Source organism: Cyprinodon variegatus, unplaced genomic scaffold (assembly GCF_000732505.1).
Source record: "Cyprinodon variegatus isolate N-32 unplaced genomic scaffold, C_variegatus-1.0 Scaffold1206, whole genome shotgun sequence".
NCBI classification, from domain to species: Eukaryota; Metazoa; Chordata; class Actinopteri; order Cyprinodontiformes; family Cyprinodontidae; genus Cyprinodon; species Cyprinodon variegatus.
Genome location: NW_015151659.1, coordinates 173,555 through 196,722, shown reverse-complemented (window position 1 = coordinate 196,722; position 23,168 = coordinate 173,555). Strand labels below are relative to the sequence as shown.

The following is a 23,168-nucleotide window of genomic DNA, read 5'->3' as shown; positions in this document are numbered from 1 at the left end:
CATGCTGATATGTGAATGTGTTGTTCTCCTTTATTTTATAAAGTAAATAAAGTGTCGACTGAGTAAAATCCATCAATCTCTGTTTTATTTGACTGGACTGTATAGTTGAAAACTTTTTTTCAAAAAACATCCCATCTGATCTGTTTTAACCTGCCTGCTTCCATTCATCAGATGAGATTATTCTCGAGCCAGTGGTGAGAGTGATTCAGGGTTACCTTAGTGTTTCTGATTACTTGTTCAGGACCTGTTCTACCTCTCAATCACTGAGCCTGCCTGTTCCAATCTGATATGTCTGCCTGACCTGTCTATGGACTACTGCTGATTTGCCTGTTTGCTGAACTTTGAGTCACCAATCGAATTTCCCTTCAGAACCTTTTTGGAATTCTGATCTCCTAGTTCTGAATTCTGAGGGCATCCTTGACACCAGCTTTGGCTTCGCCATCTGGATTCTCCTGCCCTCCTCCGTCTGCCCAGATCTACTTAGTTCTCTGGGCACTGAAAACCAGGTTAGTGACTCACACGATCATAATCATCCTCCGTCAGATTAACGTGGTGACTAACCTGAGTTTTCCTCCTGCTGAGGTTCCTGCCTTAGATGTCCTCGCTGGTACTGCAGATGTGCAGGTTTGAAATAAACGCTTCTGAATTATCAGACTGCCTGTCTGCCTTGAATACAGTGCCCCCTGTTCTGAGCCTTGACACTGTTTTACTCTACTGGCTCAGACCAAGCATTAAGCATTAACAATTGATTGTCAGATAAGAAAGAAGGATAAGGCTTGGATTATTATCACAAAGATGCTGAAACTTGATCTTTCACTGGATGGTGGGGGACTGAGTTAAAAATACTTGACACATGAATATAAACTTGACAATACTGGAGCTCTGACACTAAAAGCCACAAATGGTCTGGCAGACAGAAGAGCGAGTGTATAAAGCTGAGGCAGCAGACCAGTAAGGAGCTAATCAAAAACAGAGCTACTGAATGGAACAAGTGGTGCATAAGCAAGAACTGAAACAGTAACAATGACAATCAGCTTTTAGATCTTTAGATCCGCAATTTTTTTTATATCAAATACAGGTCTGGAGTTTGACTTGGCCGTTAACACATAACATTGCAACAATTCTTTCAAATGAGCTGTTCCATTGTAGCTCTTCCTCCTGGTGGAGGCTTAACATCTGACCCAGTCTCAATCTTTTCTTGCCTCTAATCGGTTTTCCTCTTGCATCAAACCTTACGTATTTAGCTCCCTTCATTTGCCCATCAAATCTGAGGGGCTTTGCAGTCTTACCTAAAGAGAACTTTCCCACAGGATGATGCTTTCAATCCCATGCTTCCAAATGTGGGTAGTGTGTCCACCTTGTGGTGTTGTGCCAGTTCAATTTTGGTCTTATCTGAAAAATAAAAAATTGTCTTTCAACTTGTTTTTCCTTTGACCCTTCTTGCAAAAGTGTCTTTCTTGCCTCTTTTTGCAGTGTGGCCGGTCAGTTCAGAACAAGTTCAAGCTCTAGTCCTCAAGGGCTGGTGTACCACAGGTTTTGGATCTGTGCTTCCTCAAACATGGCCTATTGCCTGATTCAAATAATTTTAGTGTTTCTTTGCATGTAATCTAGCTCTCACATGGATCACAAAGGAATCGCGAAGAACATTGACCCTTGAGGACTGACCGTAGAAAAGATTGACTAAGCTGTCGTACTCTATCAGTGTGCAGACGATGTACCAATCATCATCTGTTTAGATCATTGCAGTAATGTGTTTACTGCAATAACTACATGAGGTTTGGGGCCGTAGTGTGACCCAATATGACAGCGTTTAGAGAGGACATTCTTCTGCAAACTTGAATGTGCAGCTTGTTTTTTTTCTTGTTTAAGAAACTGAGCCTAATTAAAACATAGATTCAACAACATGTAATCCTATCAACATAGCATGATGGCAAAAACAGTTCTTTGGAGTCTAAGGCTGGGTGGGGTTTTCATTGTCTATTCATTAAAGTTGGTGAGGAGGAAGGGCAAAAAGTGGAAAATTTGAGAGTTGAGAGCTGAGACGGACTGTAGTGCTTCTGTTAGGTGAGAGGAGGCGGGGGTGGGGGGTGGAAGCATGTGTAACTGCCGGGGCAGTCAGAGAGGGGAGGGGAAATGAAAATGCTGCCTGGACATTCCCACTCTGGGAAATCCAGTGCAGACTGTAGAGGAGAAGAGAGGAGGAAATGTTAGTTCTTCTCTTTATAGGCTAAAGCTCCTTTTTGAAAAGGCAAAACATTTATGCTGGAGCAACATCTGATGAAGGATATGATGCGAGTGGATGATAAGTGAGGGGAGAAAGTTTTGTGGACAATGCAGAGAGGAAGCGGAGCCAGGGAAAGGAACTGAGGACCATGTAGGAATTCCTGACTGAAGTCATGGTAAGCCTCTGAGTTTTATTGGAGTCTTTGTTTGATTGAGAAAGAGACTCCATCAAGCTAGTTCCCCTTTTCATAAAATTCATATAAAGGTTTCTAATAATAACTGACTTAAATTAGCATTGCAGTGCAACAGCATCAACACAGCTTGAAATTTCAACTTGATGCAATCAGGAAGTGTTAACCTTTAAATCAGTACTTTAATGTTTCTAGAAAGTTTCCTTAACTTTAAAATCAGTATGTCTTATATTCAACTTTGAGGTGACAAACCAATTCCAGGTAGCATATAATTGTGAAATGGAAAAAAAAATCATGCACATTTGTTGTATTATTTGTTTAAGAAATTTACATCTGAAAGGTGACAAAAATGTATATGTAGCAGAATTCACTTTGACAAAGTGGAAGTAAAAGTAACTGTAGTTTTGGGGTTTCATATAAGTGGGAATGAATAAGCATAATGCATCCACATTTTAACACAGGACCTTTTTATATGTATTTTAGGTAGGCTTGCATTGTTTTGAGCAAAAGATTATTGTTATATTCCCACACGCTGTAAACTATGACACAATATCAGTCTTGTGATGTTGGTAACTTTTGTGGATGATTTGCAAAGGGAGCCAAAGAGCCTTCTCTGTTGCATCCCTTGGGAGTGTATTCACATTCCCCCACCCACTTATGGTCTGAATGATGACACTCAGAGGCACAGAAAGGGACTGGGCCATGCATGTTCGTATGAACTTAACATGAATTCAAGAGAAGAAGAAGTAGGATCACAGTGACCAAGCTCATATTCCAGCTTCTGTGTGCCGTGCAGGGTGGAGCTGTTTGGCACTGACAAGAAGAGAAACAAAATCAGAGAGAAAGCGAGAGGGAAGAATAAAAGCAGAGGGTAGGGCTACTTTTTTTATTTTAGGAGACTTGGACGGTTAGAAAGGTGGTTTCAGTGATGCCGCATTTTCCACACTGGAGCAAGGAGAAAAAGGAGAAGAAGAGGGGGAGGAAAAAAGGGGGAACAAGGAGTGGCATGGTCTGAAGAGAGGGAAGAGCATGTACTCTGCAGTTTCTTCCCCCATTCGTTGACCAGTTTGGGAAGCTTTAAGACAGGAAACAGTAATATATGTGTGTGATGAATGCAAAGAGTCCCTGCAATGCAACACAAAGTACAACAGGAAAGTAGAAGTTAAACTTTGCTTCATTATATGTCTTAGTAATAAGAATCTGAAAAGTGAGCTTAGCATTTCATCTACATAAAGGGAAACCATTTACCCTTAGAAGTCAGTAAATTAGTAAACAGAGTCCAGCTGTGTGAATCTAGCTCTTCTGTGAAGGCCTTAAAGAGACATTACAGAGTTATCTAATGATACTGCCACCCGTGGCCAAAACACAAAACTGCAGCAATTTTCTGCTCATCCTCTTAGCTCATGCTCGTGTTTGACAAGGTTAGTTTTTTACTGTTCTCACCTTAGTTGGACTTACCATTCGTGTCTTAGTTTAGCTACACGTTGGTCTCAACAAAATCTATCTCAAATATAACCCTTTAATTATTTGTTTGTTTGGACGGGCTTGAGGCCACAACCACCGAACAGCGCAGGAACTTCTGACCCACGGTACATTCCGGAAAATAGGCTTCAGATGCATCAACTCTGAGCTATTGAGGTGAACGTGTGCTCATCAAAGAATTTCTTTTGTCGTATAGGGCCAAATAAAATGGCTATCTGATAGATTTTACATGCCTCTTTAAAGGTTTAGTGAAGAAAATAAGGTTACAAACAGCATTTTAGGTAAACAGCTATAGAGAGTTTTAAGGTACAGTTGAATTCTAAGTAAAACATCTGAAACTTTGAACATCTCACAAGGGTCCAGTCTGATCATAATCCAAAACTTTGAAGAGTTAGGCATAATGACATGCCTGAACTAACAGGCAGGGAAGCATTAAGAGGCCATGGGTAACTCTAGAGGAGCTACAGAGATCCTCCGCTCAAGTGGGAGAATCTCCCAAGTGGAATTTTATGACAAATACTAATTGGGCACTCCCCAGATAAGCTCTTTTCAAAGAGGTGGCATTATGCTGTAGTAATATGCTTCTTTAGCAGGATCGGGAGAGCTCGTCAGATGCAATGTGAAGATGGAGAGAGCTAAACACATGAAAATACAGGAAGAAAATCTGTTGTTACAGGCTTAAGACTTTGGAAATAAAGTAGGAATACACAGGTACAATGAAACACCCCAACAAAAAGTCCAGCCCTAAATCAACTGAGAATATGTTCCTCATTGAATCTGACAGAGTTGGAGCTATTTTGTCAAGTAAGGAGTTTTAAAATGACAGTTGCTGGATGTGCAGCAGTATAGTATAGAGAAGTATAGTCTATTTACATTGAAATTTTGTTCTAAAAATGTTGCCTGAAGATTACAGGATACCAATCTTCACTTCACTTTTCACCATCCAAGAACCATGCATTCTTATCTTTCCACCCATCCAATGACTTTCCACTTTGTTGGTTAGTAATATAATCTAAAGAGAAACATTAAAGCAGCAACTTGTAACTTGAACAGGTTCACGGGGTGGGAATACTTCTGCACTGCATTCATATTGTAGATTCTGGTGCACATAGGTGTTATAAAATCTCCAGCAAGTTGCTCTGCAGACAAACACAAAGTCCTACTGCCAGTCACATATCGGCTCACCCTTGAAAAAAATATGTGGCAGAGGGTATTTCCACTGCTGATGTCTGGAAAGATTTGGTAACCACCGTGTACAGCGCAGCCTGTGAATTTAGTCAGGGGATCGACCGCCTAATTGAGCTAAATGAAGATTAAAACAAACAGCTTAACCCACAGAGGTGAAGATAACAAACCAGACACGATCAGAATCACGCTGTCAGTCGCAGGAATCGTGCGTTAACGGATTTTCCTGCAATTGTCCAGAACACAGTGCATGCAGACAAATAATGGCCATGTTCCTGCTGAGAAATTCTCAGCTTGTGACTGTTTCACTTGAAATCTGTGCCAGCCTCATCATCTCACCATATCTTCTTAATGGGATTAAGTAGTTGCTACAACCCTTAAACATCATTGACATAGAGTATTTCGTCAAGTTTCAACCTTGGATATCTATTTTAGCATGTGTGTTTTCTCTATAGACATTGCCTCATTATTAACAGCGGAAATGCCACGATAAAACCAACCCTCACTTATCTAATCACAACCAAATAATTGACAAAGACAGCATTTTGGCAGAACAGGGCATGTAAAAGCTAAAAAAAGACGATTCCCTCAGGAGTGGTGGAATAACAGCAAATCAGAGCAAACAGGATAGAGGGAAAATTTAGTGAGAGGAAAAAAAGGCACATGGGAATAAAGTGACGTTCAAAACATTTCAACAAGTAGGAAGCATCCAAGGGGAAAACAACTTGTAAGACCTATTTGATAACAGGAATATACAGTCAATGAGCCAAAACAATTTATGTCAACTGACAAAAGAATTTATTCTAATCCTGAAGGCTGCAAATGTTAAACGGGACGTTTGAGTTTCTTTCTGATTTAAGATGACAATTTTTTACTTTTATTTGTTTGTTAATTTGGTTGTATAAATTATAAATGATTTAGGGATGCATAAAATAGTAATATTACTTGTATTTTATTTGCTAAAAATGATTATTACCTATTAATCATTTTAATGATGAATAGGTGAAACCTTTATAACTATTCATAGCCTTACAAGTACAAACATTTAAAAGATTCTGACTTTTTTCTTCATTAGGTATTTTTCGGATTATTAAAATAATCTCTTTTTACGATAAAAAACATAACAAGAGAAAATGTTTTATGCAATGCCTGATTGTTTTCTGTCAGGGATTTACATAAGATTAGAATATATGTCTAAAAACCATCTCAGAGAAAGATCATATGATATGTTTGTGGCTTGTAAGGTTAATTATGGGTTAATTTCACAACAAATTGAATGAAGGCACATCTGTGGAAGTAATTGAGGGAAACACCCTTTCTTGTTTGGCGTCATCAACTAAGCAATCAGGAAGTGTTAACCTAAAAACTCTGGTTCTTTCATGTTTCTAGAGAGTTTCCTGAAAAACATTCAGAATGTAAGCTTGAGTGTTGGTAATTCAACAGCAGCTGAACAAGGAGAGAAGTGGTTATTGGATAATCAGGAGGGTAACTGAATGGCTTGCAATGTCAGAGTAAGCAGACCGCATTGAGGGAAAGGGGATACTGGGGGCTTGTTGAGGGAGGTGTGGTAGAGAGGATTGGTGCTCAGGAGGGATTCCCATTAAGCAGCTCAGAACAGGGTTGAAAAATTGAGGCATGGACCGAACTTAGCCTCAAGACTTATTAACTTAAAGTTATATTGGAGGATTTTTGCTCATTTTTAAAAAGCACTGCCCTCTCCTCTTAAAAAAAAAAATGCACATTCACAACCCTGTACCGGCTCCTGAGAGGGAACCCCTTTTAAACGCGTGCAAGAGCATGTACGAACCCATTTCTCCTTGGGCATGCTAAGTTTAAAAGTTGCTCTTTGCATCACTCATACAAACTTACTCTCCAAAAGAAGATTTGTAAGTGAAAATGGGGTTGAGGAAACATCACCTGAATGATTGACAATTAAGAGGACCACTTGTTTTGATGACCCACCCACAAAACAATGAGTCAAACGTCTCCCACCAGCTCACTTCCTGGGCCGTGTTTATCGTCACAAAGAGGTGAACAGAGGTTCTCCTTGTGAAATTTTTTCCATCTTTCTGCTGCATTTGTTTGTCTCAGCGTGAACTGTAAAATAAAAATTAAAGCTATATGGTTGTCCCAAATTCTTTGCGTGACAGTCGGTATAGGGACAGCTGACCCTCAGAGGGATTAACAAAAATACATTATTTTGTGACATGTACTTTGTGTGACATATACAAATTTCTTCACCCTTATTTTGAGTTTTTTTTATGAGTTTTTCAGCCGTTCGCCATATTTGCAAAACTTTTTTTCTACCTGTTTTCTGGAAGGCTATAGCCCCATTTGATGAGACTCATTCATGTGCGCCTCCTCCGCGTGATGAGTTCTGTAAGGCTAAACGCTGTTTGGATTCAGCACAGCAGTCTGGAGCTCATTTCATACCATGGAAGGTGAAGGCATAGGAGCTGAAGCAAGAAGCAGGAGATACACTTTGATGTATTGGGATCAAGTCAAAGTGTTGGACAGAAGGCAGGTAACAGCTTTGACTTTAAAGGTCTGATTGTTAAGGCAAGTGTGATTGTCCAACAGATCCCTTAATCTCTTAAAAATGGGGAGACTGCAGACATGTTCATGTTGGAGCAGTCAGCCATACCATCAAGCAGATATAGTCTCTTCAGGTATTACCTTACAGCACACACAGCACATCAGGTTCCTGACAGGTTCATCCATGGATCCAATTCCAACTTCCCTTAAGTTGTGCTAAAGGCATTACAAAAACAATACTGTAGTAACACCCAGCAATCATACTTCTCAGGAAGAAATTTCCTCTTTGTCCAGTGATGAAGACATTCTGGTGTAACTGACGCCAGAGGCAAACCTCTAGATCAATATTGGAATGTTTCCTCTAATGACATGGGCCACTCAGATTACAACTTTCAAATGCAAAAGGATAATAAAAGACATGTCCCTTTGGGAGGCATGCCATGTGGTCTGGTAGACATATAATGAAAGTGTTTGACCACAGTTACCAGTGTTATATTTGGAGGAAAAAGGGGGGAGCTTGCAAGCAAGGGAAAGCCTTCCTAAATTAGCAACAAAGGGGTTTTAGCAGAGAGTCAATGTTTTGGAGTGCTGTCAGAAATCTGATGGAAATAAGATTACAAATTGATTCATTTTAAGTTACTCATACATAAACAAACACATGCATTAATAAAAAATTGCATGCCCTACTACTAGCTACCCCTACCACAAGTTGTATAGGAATTTTAGGAAAAGAAAAAGTGGGATTCATGAATTTTGCCTGAACGTTGACAAAACAGGATGCAATCCCTGTCAGCTGAAAGCAGGAAACCAAGGCTAAAGGGCTGGTTATTCTCCCGCAGCAGTGTGTCACAGTGAGCTCATCGCAGATATTTTTGATTTATGCCTAATATTGAAAAGTGGTCTGCATTATGTTATTCCATGCCACAACACAAGAGGGACAATCACCAACTAGCTGTGGGTCTAGATACGGCAGAGGCGGGGAGGAAGTAGGGTCAAGTTTGTGCAACAACGTAGGGACATGAGGGCGAAAAAGAGCGGGGATCCAGGTGGAAAAAGTATCCCGGCGTTCTCGCACACCTCGCACAAACATACAAACAAAATAAGCCCGTAAGGTACCAAACAGGAAATACACATAGTGCAAAGCGGATGTAGATTTGACCAATCAGAGACCTCCTGTCTGCTGCACTGTCTGCGGCCACCTACAATTTTGGAGATGTGCACCAGAGTGTCTGCGGAGTGGGTGGGGGCACATTTGCATTCACTGTGACACACACGCAGACAACATGGTTTCTGAGTATAAATCAACATGTTTACAAAAAATGGATAACAGACTGTTAAAATTTTTTTTAGTCAGATGAGTCTGGATTCTTTTGGATTGTTGACATAGGTTGGTCCAAATTTGGTGCTGACAACATGAAAGCCTGGATCCCTTTGCCTTGTATTGATGGTCCAGGCTGCTGTTGGTGATGTAGTGATGTCAGGGATAATAAGTTCAACTCTCTTCTGGATCTTTGTTAACAATGAAGCAACAGCTCAGCATTATTGCTGACCATGTTGATCCATTCATTACAATGATTTACCAATTTTCTGATAGCTCTGTCCCATAAGATAAAGCAAAAAACCCAAAACGTCTTAAACTGGTTTCAGAAACATGAGAAGGAATTCCCTGCCGTACAATTGCCTTTCACATTGTCAAGAACTAAATCCAATACAGCACCTTTGGGTTTTGGTAGAACAGGACATTTTCATCAAGGAGGCACAGCCAGCAAATCTGTAATTTATATAAAGAAACTGATAATGGTAAGGAATACCTTGCAAAGTAACCAGTGAGTTGATAGTTTAAACTACAGAATGAAGCAAAGCTGAACATAGTTGAGCATGGGAGTGAATTTCCTTCTGAAGAATTTTTGTGTTTTTTTTTCTTTTTCTTTTTTGTCAACTTAAATCTGAAGTGAAATAATCATGAGTGAAGGTTTAAAGCTGAGATACAAATAAAGTACAAATTAAAATGTCTGACCTGTTATTAGCAGAGAACTTTCAGGATGAATGAGTATTTACTTCAACTAAACTTCTTATCCAATCTAAATTGTCTCATGTTTTGTCTACAAAGATGCATGTTGTAGTCAAGTAAAAACTGCTTCTTACTCGAGCTCGGGGCTTGTTTTTGTTACACAACTTGTATCTGCTATAAACTGTGAATAGTTAAAAACCAATCTAAGCCCTGTCTGTCAATTTTTTGTACCTTATTTCATTTTAATCACAATCTGCCTGCTTCAACAAGGTTCAGCCTGGGTCAGAATGAGCTTACCTCTTACCACCCCACAAGCTTTGGTCAGTGACCCAAAGAGATTTGTTAGAATTCTCCATTGACAGAACTAGATGAGGCAGAGAAAAATTAATTTCCAGTCACTGATATTGTTGACTCAAAGAAATCACAAAAGGGAGACCAACATCTGAACCAGTCATCTTGAATCCATATGGTTAAGTTTCCCAGGTTAGATTACATTACACATGGTCATTTAAGAAAGGAAATCACTATCAGGCCTTAGAGTTCTACTTTTCTTCGTCCTCATTTCCTTTTGACTGCCTGTGAACCCCCCCCCCCCCCCCCTTTTTATTCTAGATCGTCTCGTAATCTTGTCATCCTCTATCAGCTCCACATTCTGCTATGTCCTCTCAGCCCCATAGCTCCTCTCCTCTGTCCTTCTTGCACATCTGGTTTCCATCATGGTTGCTGCTGCCCGCCTTTCCCATCGATCTCTCCTGCTGGTCAGCCTCCTCCTCTTCTCTTTCTGTCTGAGCTCTTGTCTGCCTCTCTCAATCTCCTTTTCACAGTCTGAGTCTGTTTTTACTTCTTTTTCTAAACTCTTTCAAATCACATTTGCTCGCAGGTTTGGTGGTTTGCCAGTGTCTTCATCCGTTACTTCTCTCCCCTCAGTTCTTTGACTCTTCCATAGATTTGTGTTTGGTGATTCCTTGCAAATTGCTTTTAATGCTTAAAAGCAAAATCCATAAATGCTTTCTTTTTCTTTGTTTTTGTCTTATCTTGCAAACTGTTAGCGTACAAAGATGAATACTGTAGTGATTTGTAGGGAACATGTGTTACTAATAACATCTGGGAACAGAAGGACAAAGAGAGAAAATGTTTAAGGTCATTTTGATGTCAACAAAATACACTATCTTCATACTTCCATTCAATATTAAACATGTCATTTGTTTCATAAAGGGTATTAATGTTTCTACAAGGGACTGTGAACAAAATTATTAAAGATAGAGACATGTATCCAGTATATAGCCAGCAGAACAGAGTGACAGTTTAAGGTCAACTATTTTCAGCCTGTTAAAAGTAACTTGTCTGTTTTCCTTTGCAATATTTGGTGGGATTATGTGTAAAATAGGTCTTTATTTTCGTTTAACCTACATAAAGTAGAGAACAGGTCAAGAGAATATAAGTGTCCAGTGTAGGTGTAACTGAATTACAGTAGTACTTTGATGCAGAGGCGACAGGTTTCACGTGAGGGTCTTTTTGTGTCTGTTGGCAAATTAAATCCATGAGAGGCCTTTTTCTCAAGTACAACAATCAACCTGTTAGTGGACAAAAAGCTTTATTGTTGTAGTCTTGATGTTGTGCAACCGTCATGGCCCCTAGAACCATGTGATTGTGTTGCTAATTAGGTTTAAGGGTCGATCAATCTTATTCTCACTGTCTGTGATGTATTATTTTAACAATTATCCATAAACAGTCTATTGCATTTTTGTTCCCCCAAAAAGTGCAAATGCAGGCTAAAAGGCAAAAGTTAACAGTTTACATGGGATGAAATAGAGATGCAAGTTAACGGGTTGTGGCACGTGCTTGGCCACTCATGGGAAAAAGAAAGTACAAACAGAAAAAAAAAAAATTGGGAGCGGTCTATCACAGTTTATAACTTGTTTTAGAGGAATTCTTGTAACTCATAAGGTTTAGTTTAGTTTTTGGAAATGTTAATAGCTGTAGGAAGGAAGGATCCTTTGTTGCGCTGTTTTGCACCAGATCTAGAGAAGTCTTTGCCTTTAGACACTGTTTGGGTTCAACATTATTCTGAGGAGGATGCTTGTTGCCCATAATGTTGTTCTTTGTGAAATATCCTCCAGAGGTTCTAGATTAGTTCTAGGAACATAGACAGTCTTCTTTATCAGCTTTTTGAGTATATTTTATGTAATTTGCTCTGATGCTGTTGCAGAGGTCTTAAGATGGCAACTGTGGCCCATGGTGTCTGAAGGGTTTCTTAGCTGAGATATCTACTCAGGGAAAAACTCCCTCAGTTGTCTTTTGATTGTTAATAAACCCTCCCATTGTAAAGGGGCCGTGATGGCTTGATAACTCTCCTTAATTATAAGGCTTTTTTGTTGATATTTTCCTAGTATTGCATTGTGTGAATTACGCCTGTGAATTTGTAAAGCCCTGTTTCTACGCAAACGCTCAATGATCAGTTAAAATGGATTTCTTTGGCAGCACATGGCTCCTGCTTTCCAGACCCTACTGGATATGCTATGCTTATAAACTTTTGTAAAAACTGTTTTTTTACTTTTTCCAATAAATACACATAGCATATTCAAACTAAATTGCATTGCAGACAAGGTTTTCCAAAATCACGGGGTTTGCAGAAGCAATTTTAGCATGCACACATTAAAGTCAGTCAAGTTTAATGGGCTTTCACTGGTAGGTCTAGATATATCTTAAAAGGGTGGTTCAGTTAAGGACTCAAGGGGAGTGGCTGCCTAGTCGTTAGGGCATACAGCTTACAATTCAGAGGTTCTGAGTTCAAGCCCCAATCCTACAGACTTACACTCTGGGTCCCTGAGCAAAGACCCTTAACCCCACACTGCTGCCTGTGCGCTGCACAGTGGCAGCCCATTAATCCCCAAGGGGATGGGGTAAATGCAGAGAGTGAATTTTGTTGCTCTGTACTTGTGACAGAGTAACAACAATAGTAAGCGGAAAAAAATACATGATTTTGTTCAAGAGAAAACACAAAAGACTATCTATTTCATAATTAAAGAAAGCATCATAGCGTATGCCCTGTGATCATACAGGATAATGGGTTAATAATTAGTTAACGCAATAGAAGGTCTGCTGGCTGTCCTTGCAATCCCATGAACTTTCTGCTTCACTTTTAATAATTCCAGAACATTAGTCATTTCAGAGATCCTGTATTATTTTGCTGGTTCTCTCTTAAAGACTTTAGACACAGTCTTTAGCCTAAGACCTGAGAAACCTTTTCTTGTAGATGTATGGTTCCTTGGAAATGTACTCACACCTGCTAAATAATATTTTGTGATGTTAAAACCAAAAACTTTATTTTACTTTATTAGGATTTTATGTGACGGACCATGAAAAGGGGTTTTCAGGGTGTGGAATGCTTCTATATTTGGCCCTACCATCACATGACATACCCCTGAGTGGAATTTCGTGCAATCACCGATCATTCACTAAAACTGACAGGCCAGGTATGGAAGAAGCCAAGCGGCCGATGTTAAATTCAGAGGAGCAGCATAAACATTTTTTTGCATTGGGTAAATTCTGTTGACATAAAAACCATTAATTGCAGACTCTACAAATACAGTATGGCCTTTCTGAGGGAGTAGCATAGTTTTTACTTAGTGGACACAGCAAACATAAGAAATAACGTTCTCTGGTCTGATTAGACCAAATTGAAACTTCTTGGATCACAAGAAAATTACTTACTTGGAAGTGAATAAACACCTTTGTTTGTTATACAAAGTAGTAGTAGAATCATGGTGTTTGTGTGTGTTTCTTCTTCGGGTAAAAGGAAGATGAAAACAGCAGAATTTGCTGCAGACTAACAAGAAAAGGTGTTGCACGCTGCAAATATCTAGAGCAGAAATTGCTGAATTCAGTTGTCAAGGACTGGCACTCTGCAAGTTTACGATGTGTCTTTCGTCAACCTTTGGTCCACACCTGAATCAAGTGACTGAATCACTTGAAAAAAAACTGTATAAAGGGACGCTCCAGAATCCTGGTAGTTGTGTGATTGTTAGATGTGTGTGTTAATGCAAGGACAATTCTAATAGTGTCAGGACACCAGCCTTCGAAGACTGGAGTTGCCCATCCCTGGTGTAGAAACTACTGTAGGGGGAGGTTCATCTTCCAGGAGTAAAAAAAATCCCAACAGACAGCCAAAGATACAGTAGAATTATTTTAATCAAACCTTATCCGTCGCATTGAATGACATAGACATGAATCAGTCGAAGAATTGATTGAAAATTAAAGTTCCCTGGTGTTTTTTTATCCAATTTGACTGTAAAAACAAATAAATGCAGCAAAATTCCCAATAGAATGTGCAACCTACTTTAGAGTTTCTACATGTCTAACACTCTAGGTTCATATGATCTTAGCAGTTAGCAATAAGTGATGGACACAGGTATTTGTATTTAAATGTACCTTTAGTAACAGATATTGAAAAGTGTACAATACAAAAATAACAATACGTCTTTGCCCAAAGTAAAACTAAGAAAAAAATATGTCCTTCTGAAGAATGTTCTTCCAGAATTTGTTGATTCAGAAATTCAATAAATGTTCAGGTACATTTTTCAGTTAGTTAGGGGGATTAGTCAAGTCAGAGATTGTATCCGAAGTAGGCTCTCTTGATGTCTGTCAGTGGACTGACACAATCCTACCATAGAATTTGTTGAATGCTGTGGTGTCAAAAGTACACACATTTGTTATTTAGGTAGAAGTATAGATACTCCAGTTCAGAAACACTCTGGTAAAAGTTATCAAGTATCAACTTGACCTCTTTACTCAAGTAAAAGTGAAAAAGTTTGTGCTCCAAAAACTGCTTAAAGTATAAAAGCATAAAGTAACCTTTAAAAAACAGCCAGATGCCACTATTTGAATTGAAAGCTCAATTTTTCGACTATTTCTAAAAATTCTTTGCGATAGGGCCAAGGATGAGGGAGGTCTTGTTGGTCTCCATCTCCAGATACGCTCTCGCCTGTGTCCGACCTTTCAGACATTTCAACATCTTTTTCTGAATCCTACATTGTAGCAGGGCATAGACAATCCATGTTTGCAGACTGAAGAACACCTGCTTGTTTCTTATTATTTCCTTTGGCGTCAGCACAAACATGAGAAATGGCTAACCAATGAATGTTTGCATTGCATTATGACTGATTCAATTACAAAGGCTTTCACTAGATGTGGATGGCACCAATGATCTGCATTGGATGACACGAAATAAATATTTATGAACATTAAACCGAAGCCAAACGTAATGAGTAACGTTTGTTTAAAAAATGTAAGGAATAGAAAGTACAAATACTTGTGTGAAAATGTAATGAGTAGAAGTCATAAGTATAGATACCCAAAAAGTTCACTTAAGTACAGTAGCAAAGTATTTGTGCTTGTTTACTTTACACCTCTGGCTGAATGATGTGGTAGATCTCACAATCCGACTAGGAAGGCTTGCTATCAATGGATAATTTCTCATGAACCTCGTTGGACACCAAGGCTGGAAGCATCAATTCCCACGTCGTCAAAAGACCTGAACTATATTAACAAAACAGGTTTTATAGTCCAAATTCTCCAGTATGCAATTGCTTTAAGCTCAAAAGAATGACTAAATAATCATTTTAATGTGGTGTACAATAGAAAATCAACTTCTCAGTTAGAATAATAACCAGATAGGAGTTAATAATGGTTAACTACAGTTATTTATTTCCAAAATATGATCAATATAATGCCAAAATGTAATTTTAACATTCATGTTTTTGGACTGTTGGAGGAAGACGGAGTACCCGGAGAGAAGCCATGCATGCTCAGGGAGAACATCAAACTCCATGCAGAAAGACCCTTGCTGCACTGCTCCAATGAAATGAAATATGATTACATTTAAACAATGAATTCACTTACATATGGAAAACACATTCATTTGTACACAGTATAATGTGTAACCCACAGTTCTTGTGTGTAATTTCTCACTTAGAAAACCCTTCTTAAAATGATTTTAGAGTGTAAATAAAAGAAATAAAATGTAACACATATCACAGATTACGTAGCTGTTTGTTTCCATTTTAATTAACTGAAAATTACAATTTTTTTGCAAAATGCCTTTGTATTTTAGCTGCAGTCACAATTAGTAAGTGTGACTAGTCCCTTTAAAGTACTCATCTCTTCTTATTTAATTCAATTCAATTTGTTCATATAGCTCCAATTAATTTAATCTCAAATCACTTTACAGTTCACCAGATCATACAGTCACATTGATTCCAAGTTTTTTATCTAAGGAAGACTTTTTGATTGCATTGACTCGAAGGCAAGCCCTCACACTAAGAATACTTGTAGCGACAGTGGAGAGGAAAAACTCCCTTTTTACAGGAAGAAACCTCCAGCAGAACCAGGCTCTGTGTGAGCGGCCATCTGCTGAGGCAGACTGAGGTTCAAGGAGACAGAAGCAGAGATACAAAAAGCAAATGTAAAAGGCAGTCCTGTCCAGGAAAAACACAGCCAGGCTGACATGCTCCGAGCCAGCTCCCATTTCAGAGGATGAAGAGAGCACATCCAGCCAGTCACAGTTAGAGAAACACGACTACACTGAAAAACGATCCTTTCCTCCACTTTTTTTGTGCAGTGCTTATCATTATGAATATCTTTGTTAAATTCTCAAATAAATGCCTTTTAGCACAATATACGCTTACAAGAATTAAAATTGTGCAAAACACTGAAACAATGAGTTAGCTTATCTGCAAGGAGCAGCTTCAACACATTAAATGAGAACATTTGTGTGCAAGCTTACCAAAACGTTTAACATCAGAAAGGATAATCACCAAGAAACCTTCCCTACTATTTTCTTTTTTTAAACACGAGAGTAGACTTCCGCTCTGTGCATCAATGAGTGAGGCATACACTATCTTTATTTCTACATATCACTTCCTGTTACCATCACAATAGCTTCCAGTTTTCAAAATAAACCATGGTATGTATAGAACGCATAAATGAACCCGTTTTTAATCCAAAATTTTATTTTATTTGAACCTTTTAACCAGGGAGCTCTGAATGAAATTGCCTTTGTGGGTGTAAGGCAGAAAAGTGTACAGAACCTCTATCTGTATGTTTTTGAAAGCACGATCAGAGGAATGTTCTCAATTTCTTTGATGGATTTTTGTGAGAGTAAGGGGAGATTTTTTTTTCCTTTATCCTATTTAATTTTTAACTTTTGAAATTAAAGTTAAACAAATATAATAATTTTTACTCTTGACTTATGTCCAAAATCTGGCATTCTATTTACATAACTTCTAGTTGATATAAGTTTTGTTCCCCAGGACCCAAATTTGTTTGCCCTATCGCTACAAAATCAAGTCTTGCTGTTCACCAACATTTAATGTAAGTTTCATTTGGTTTCTTTCTGAGACTGAGCCTAGCATGAGCCCTCTGTTGGTTGCTGCCATTTGCTTCCCAGCCAAGATGGTAGTTAGCTAATTATCCGCAGTAAATGGATTCTAAGCAACGTTGGAAAAACAAGGTTTCATAACATCAACCAATGCCTTCATAGAGCTTGACTTTTTTGATAGTTACAGCTGGAAAAAAGATGTGACACTTGTTTAAACTTCACTGTGGGATCCTGACCTCTTGGATCTATTTTCACAGAACATATCAGTCAAGCATTGGACAGGAAGGTAACCACATTAACAATCATTTTCAAATACTTTCCTATTTGTTTTGCTCATTTAGCCCTCCGGTGTGGCTAACCACGTTTTGTCTCTAAACACAAAAAACAACCCCAAAGAATAATTCTCTATCCTCCTGAACCCAATTCTTCTGCCATAAAAAGCCCCCACACCGCTTCCATCTCATTCATTCCTGGCTGTTGCTCACTTGCTGCTCATGGCTTTTTCCATACACCCTGCTCTCTTTGTTTTTCCTGTAATGATCCCTCTTAGTCTATCCCCTCAGTTGTTGTAATTTTTCAGCCCAGTGTATGGAGAATCCAGATGTAATTGTTGTCAGATGACATTTAGAAAGTCTTGTCGAGGTTCAGAGCTGCAGATGGAAATTATTGGAAGTCGGGGGGATCGGGAGGGAATGCAGAAGGGATGAGGACAAAGCTTAGGAAAACAGGGAGAGAAGCAGAATGAATGTCTAAGGGGAAATGTGAAAGAAGGAAAAAAAAAGTTGCAAGTTGCCATGCCAACAGCACAAGCAGAAAAATAAACACTGAGAACCTCATGCTCTGCTCTGTCACCCCCCACCTCTCAGGCCAGCCCGGGTTCTCCAGTGTGAACGCCTCTGCATCCGATAGGGAGTTACACACTGTTTTTGTTCTGTTTTGGGGGAATCAGACGACTGCTGGCCCAGTGAGAAAATGTTTGACACTCCCCAGAACATACAACAGGAAGTAGAAAGTAGTGTATGCATGCGTCTTTGTGTCAGCAGCACATGAGGCGGACCAGCTGTTTGACACAAACCCAGACATGAGCTCTGAGTCAGTGTCCAGTTGTGGATTAACCCTTTCTCACCACCTTTGTGTCCCTCAGGGTTCGGAGGCTATGGAGGACTGCGTGCAGGGGGCGCTTTCATCACTTTATCCGCCTTTTGAGAGCACAGCACCTCCTCTACTCTCTCAGGTAGACATCACAAGCACACAGACACACATACACAAGGACACAAGAACTGTTGTAGAAATGGTGCTCAGCTGATGAAATCCAAGTGAAATCAAAATGTAACTAAATGGTTATTTATAGCTACATACCGCACCAAGTAAATCAGAGTTTCTCATTTCCCTGTATCCTGAAATATGCTTGTATACACTGTATAAAAAATATAGTAAAGTTTTCTACATTTAAGTCAGACTTAAATCCATTTTTATGTTATTTGAACACTCTGATATTGTAGTCCATCTCCTTTGGAGCTAACCTGGCGCTATGCTTAGGGTCATAGTATCAGCTTCATGATTGATGTCTTGAAATGTTGTTTCAATGTGTGCCGCAATGTCCGGTCCTTATTGCCGCTTAACTTTCCCATTAATCGTGGTTATACACCTTAAGGATTGGGTTCTAAGGATTTATGTTTCACTTTGCAATCATACAGTTTTCATCGCGACCAAACTAACATTAATTTCCACTTCTCTAAGTTGAGTTTAACGTTTAGTGACCAGCAAAAAGGTGGACTGCTCCCATTAGGTCTGGGGATAGGGCTCTACCTTAAGTATTTTGGGGGCTTTTTTTCACTAGTTATGGTAGTATAGAGAGTTTAACAGACATAAAGATCAGAGCTCTGTTGTAATATAGGCCCATTTCCAGTCTGTTGTAATTAAAAAAGAGAAGCCCGCAGAGTGGTAACGTTTTTGTCCTCACCCTTGGTCATCAGTTATGGGTTTTGACCAAAAAACAAGATCTGGGATGAAAGCTGCTGTGATGAGCATTCCTGTAGAATTGCTGGACTGCTGCTAAGAAAGATGGTGATTAGTTGTCTCATACATGGTGAGTAGGGATGGATACCATTCACATTTGATCATCCATGGATGGATGGATTGATACCTGGAAATCATTGTTAATACACAATAGTACATTTTTATCATACCATACAATTGTCACCTAAAATACTGGGCTCATTTACCTGAAGCAGACAAGGATAACAATGAAGCTGCTGCTTTATGTTGCTCGCTGGAGACGACAAGCTATCAGTGTTGTAGCCATGGATCTGAGGCTGCTGATTATTGTCCACTCTTTGTGAAAAATCTTGCATGTAACCATGCATGTTGCTTTCTCAGATTTGAGGTATTCCAGCCACTGGCCTTATACTTCCCCCACAAAAAATACAAGAAGTTTATTCTGCATCACAATTTGGAAAGCGGAGCCCTTCTCTTAAGCACTTTCCATCAGCCTTGCTTGGTTTGTGTTCTATAGCAGCAGTTAGACGTCCTGTGTGTGTGTAATTCTCATTTCTGCCATACAAAATCAACCACTCTTTGAATTCCTTTTTGTCACAATGACTAGTTTGGGTAGGAAAACATAGAACCATTTAATTCTAAATCATAGGTTCACAATAGAGCTCCTTCTCCCCTGCATAAAAATGAATCACCTGAGATAAATTGGGCCTCTAATCAATCCACTCATTGAAGGTTTTCCAGTAATGGTACGTTGGAAAGCATCCCTTCTGGTCTGAGGGACTTCATTACCTTATCTTGCCCCGAAACAGCTTTAAATCCCCCAAATCAGCCAAAACCTATTGCTGAGGAATTGGATTTATTACCTGGACCTATAGTCTGTATTATAAATAAATAGGACTTAATTTCTTGCTTCCTCCGGTAACAGAAAACGTCTCCACAAAGGAATGTCATCTTTACTGATAGTTCACACTATAAACTGACCTATTAGGTTGCATTTGTTGAAATCACATCTTCCTCTCTGAGTTGGCCTTTCATCCCATGCTGGTACACAACTTATCATATTGTGGATTATAACACTCTGCTCCCAGCATAAACCAACATCTTTCAAGGTCTTATGCTCTTCTAGGGTTGATTCAAAACATTATACCACAAATCATGTTCATATTAGGGACTCACACACAGTCACCATCCTCAACACTATGATTAATGCCTGGACATTCCCATAATATTTGCATTAGTGCACACAGATGACATCTTCAAGAACTTGGAATTTAACAATAAGGATGAAATTAACCAGGTTTATGGAGGATCTTTATTCTCATTACTAGTTTTCCCATGAAAGGTTAAGGTTCACTCAGATTACAAGAGATTAATATCAGCTACTCAAGTTCAGTAATTGCTGTTTCTTTTTTCATTGTTGCTATGGAAGAAATGGTTGCTGTTTTCCTGATTTGATCCAGGCCATGGTCCTTAGAACTTTTCCACATAAAGCCAAGTGAATCGAAAAAAATATCCCTGGCTTGTAAGGCTTCAAAAGGCTTAAAACAAAGAGGAGGTTCACTCCAGCAGGACAGCAACTCTAAATATGCAGCTATATGTGTGATGTAAGGGTATAGATAGATACAATATAGATGCGTTAGAAAAAGCAGATGAACATTCACTCCTAAGTCCAATTGAGTGTCTTGAAAAGTGATGTCCTTAGATGCTTTACATCCAGGCCCCGTCCACACGAAGACGAACCCTGGCCTAAACGCACAAATTTTTCACCAAACCAGCCTCTCATCCACACGAAGCCGGCGTTTCGGGGGTCTGTAAACGATCTTTTTTTTTATTCAGCCTTCAGAGTGGGAAGATTTCGAAACGCCGTTTTCGCGTTTCCATCTTTAAGCTCTAACTCCATATTTTTTTTTACACGCATGCGTCATAGCGTTGCCTCTAAACACGCATGCGCGACACAGTATCACAACAACAATGGCGCCATTGCTGCTAATGCTACTCACCCTGCTGTCGGGCTTACAACAGAATCTTCTTCTTCTGGAATATCTCCAGGAAGAACAGAGCAATATCGACGACATAGTTCAGCACCTGAATTTGACTTAACCACGAAAATGGACCCGCAGGGCAACAATGTATAAATATTAGTGCGCATGCCCAACATTTCGTCGCTTATTTTTGCTTTGGCACCACAGCGCCACTTACAGGCCTGGCATACATTTTGCAGCGTTTTCATGCATTCGTGTGGACGCTCACATTTATTTTACGTCTCCGTCTTTACGGCAAACGTTTTGGAAAATATCAGCATTTCGTGTTCGTTTTGACTTTGTGTGGACGGGGCCCCAGTCTACTCTGGCTTGAGCTATTTATCTAATGCATATAGGAAAACTATTTAGTCTCTAGACAAGCAAAGCTGTGCATGTCCTCACCCTTGGTCATGCATCTTTTCACTTATATGCTATTTTTCTTTGTATTTTAACAGTTTGCAGTTGTAAGTTTATGAAAAAAACAGAAATCCTGAGTATGAATACTACTGCTGGGTGTTGTATAAAGGTTTTAAGATATTCCGCCTGAAAAAAATTTTATGCTGTCAAACTGGCTGAACATGTAGTTTTGAATATGTTGTTTTTTTTTCTATTCTCCATTTGTTATCCAGGTCTTCTCAGTCCTGGAGTCAACCTACCAGCATGACAGTCTGCGCTACCTCCTGGACTATTTCGTACCTGCAAAGCATCTCCTGCACAAACTTCAGCAGCATGCCTGTGTGAGTTCCAAAGTGCAAGCAGATTTCACTGCCAGAACACCCACAACGCTGCATAATCAGAAGCAGAATCAGTTGTCACATGCAGGAAGTATAGTGTGGGAAAAGTTTCAGCTGCTGCTGACTTCTTAAATCCTTTGGTGAAACTTGTCCTTGGGTGGTGTTAGCATATACACCCTGGTAAAGGTGATTGACGAGTCAGTCCAAGTCAAGTCCTATGTCATCAAAACAAGCACATTTTTAAGCTTCAGATACTGCAGTAACATTAGTAGAGAAATAAATGGAGTGTTTAAATTTAGATTAGATAAATCCATAGAAAGATTTATGTTCTCTTCTGAAGGATTAACATAAGGCCAAGTTCAAGTAAACTGAGACAGAACTCACATCCGCTCAAATTCTGAGGAAATATCCCTTACTGGTTTCTGCTCCTTCTGTTAACACCAATCCTAGTCTAGTAAATGAAGCTAATCTATTCAGCATGTAATTCATTGCTAAAACAAAAAAAACTGCCACCATGAATATCCAAATCATGTTTCCTGTCCATTAGACTAATTCCTGTCTGTATACTTCTACACTTCAAAAAAAGCGCTAAAAAACATAGTCTGTTTGGTCATTAAAAAAGTAGATATAAGCATAATAGGTTTGAAAAGAAGATTCTGTTTTCATTTTATAGGGATGCCTTTCAAATTTACTTAATAATTCACTAAACAGGACTAAGCTCCTTCATTGGATGAAAACAGAATTAACTCAAATTCTCTGAGTAGCATTCACATTTTTGGGCCAAAGTAAACTTATTTAAGTATCTCCTGGGTAATTCATGTTTAGACCCAAGTGATATTATGCTATGGTAAATTTTGGTCAATTGAACTTAACAACGTTCAATGTAAGAAAAAACTCTAAAACCAAACCAATATTCATTTTTCAAGGTTTTGTAGTCTTCATAAGCATAAACGTGAAAGTGGCAAGAATGTTTTTTATCCCATACCTAATTTGTGTCTCTACAAAAATTACCAAATGAAAGCGCAGTAATATCACTATTTGGAACACATTAGGTGAGTCGACTACCTTTTTTTTTTCAAATAGATAACTTATAGGATTATTTTTTAAAGTGGCTGCAGTATAGAGCCACATACAGGACTGCTGTAGTTACTATAGATTTGGATTCTTTGCTAATTTTTTTTCATGGGCAGAAAATCACTTTGTAATTTTTTTGTGAGGACAGAGCTTAAGCATATTGAAACAACATGCTGATAAAGATATATTTTCACACAACGAAACAATATAGATATACATCACATAATAAATGAAGCAAAAGTATGAGGTTTGCTTTGTAATTTAACACTTCTGTCAACAAGATCATAACACTAAGACAACACTTTACAACCTCTCTGTTACCTATCCAGTGAATTC

The 23,168-nt window shown here is 39.0% G+C and overlaps 1 protein-coding gene across 1 annotated transcript in view; it reads left to right on the top strand.

Annotated features, from left to right (window-relative positions):
• The first annotated feature begins 2,159 nt into the window (after positions 1-2,159).
• LOC107102120 (pleckstrin homology domain-containing family G member 4B-like) overlaps positions 2,160-23,168 on the top strand; it is a 60,385-nt gene continuing 39,376 nt past the window's right edge. The window contains exons 1-3 of the mRNA XM_015401300.1: positions 2,160-2,399; positions 18,150-18,239; positions 21,654-21,761. Of these exons, the coding sequence (XP_015256786.1) occupies positions 2,397-2,399; positions 18,150-18,239; positions 21,654-21,761 (201 nt within the window). The 5' untranslated portion in view covers positions 2,160-2,396. The remainder of the gene's footprint in view (positions 2,400-18,149; positions 18,240-21,653; positions 21,762-23,168) is intronic.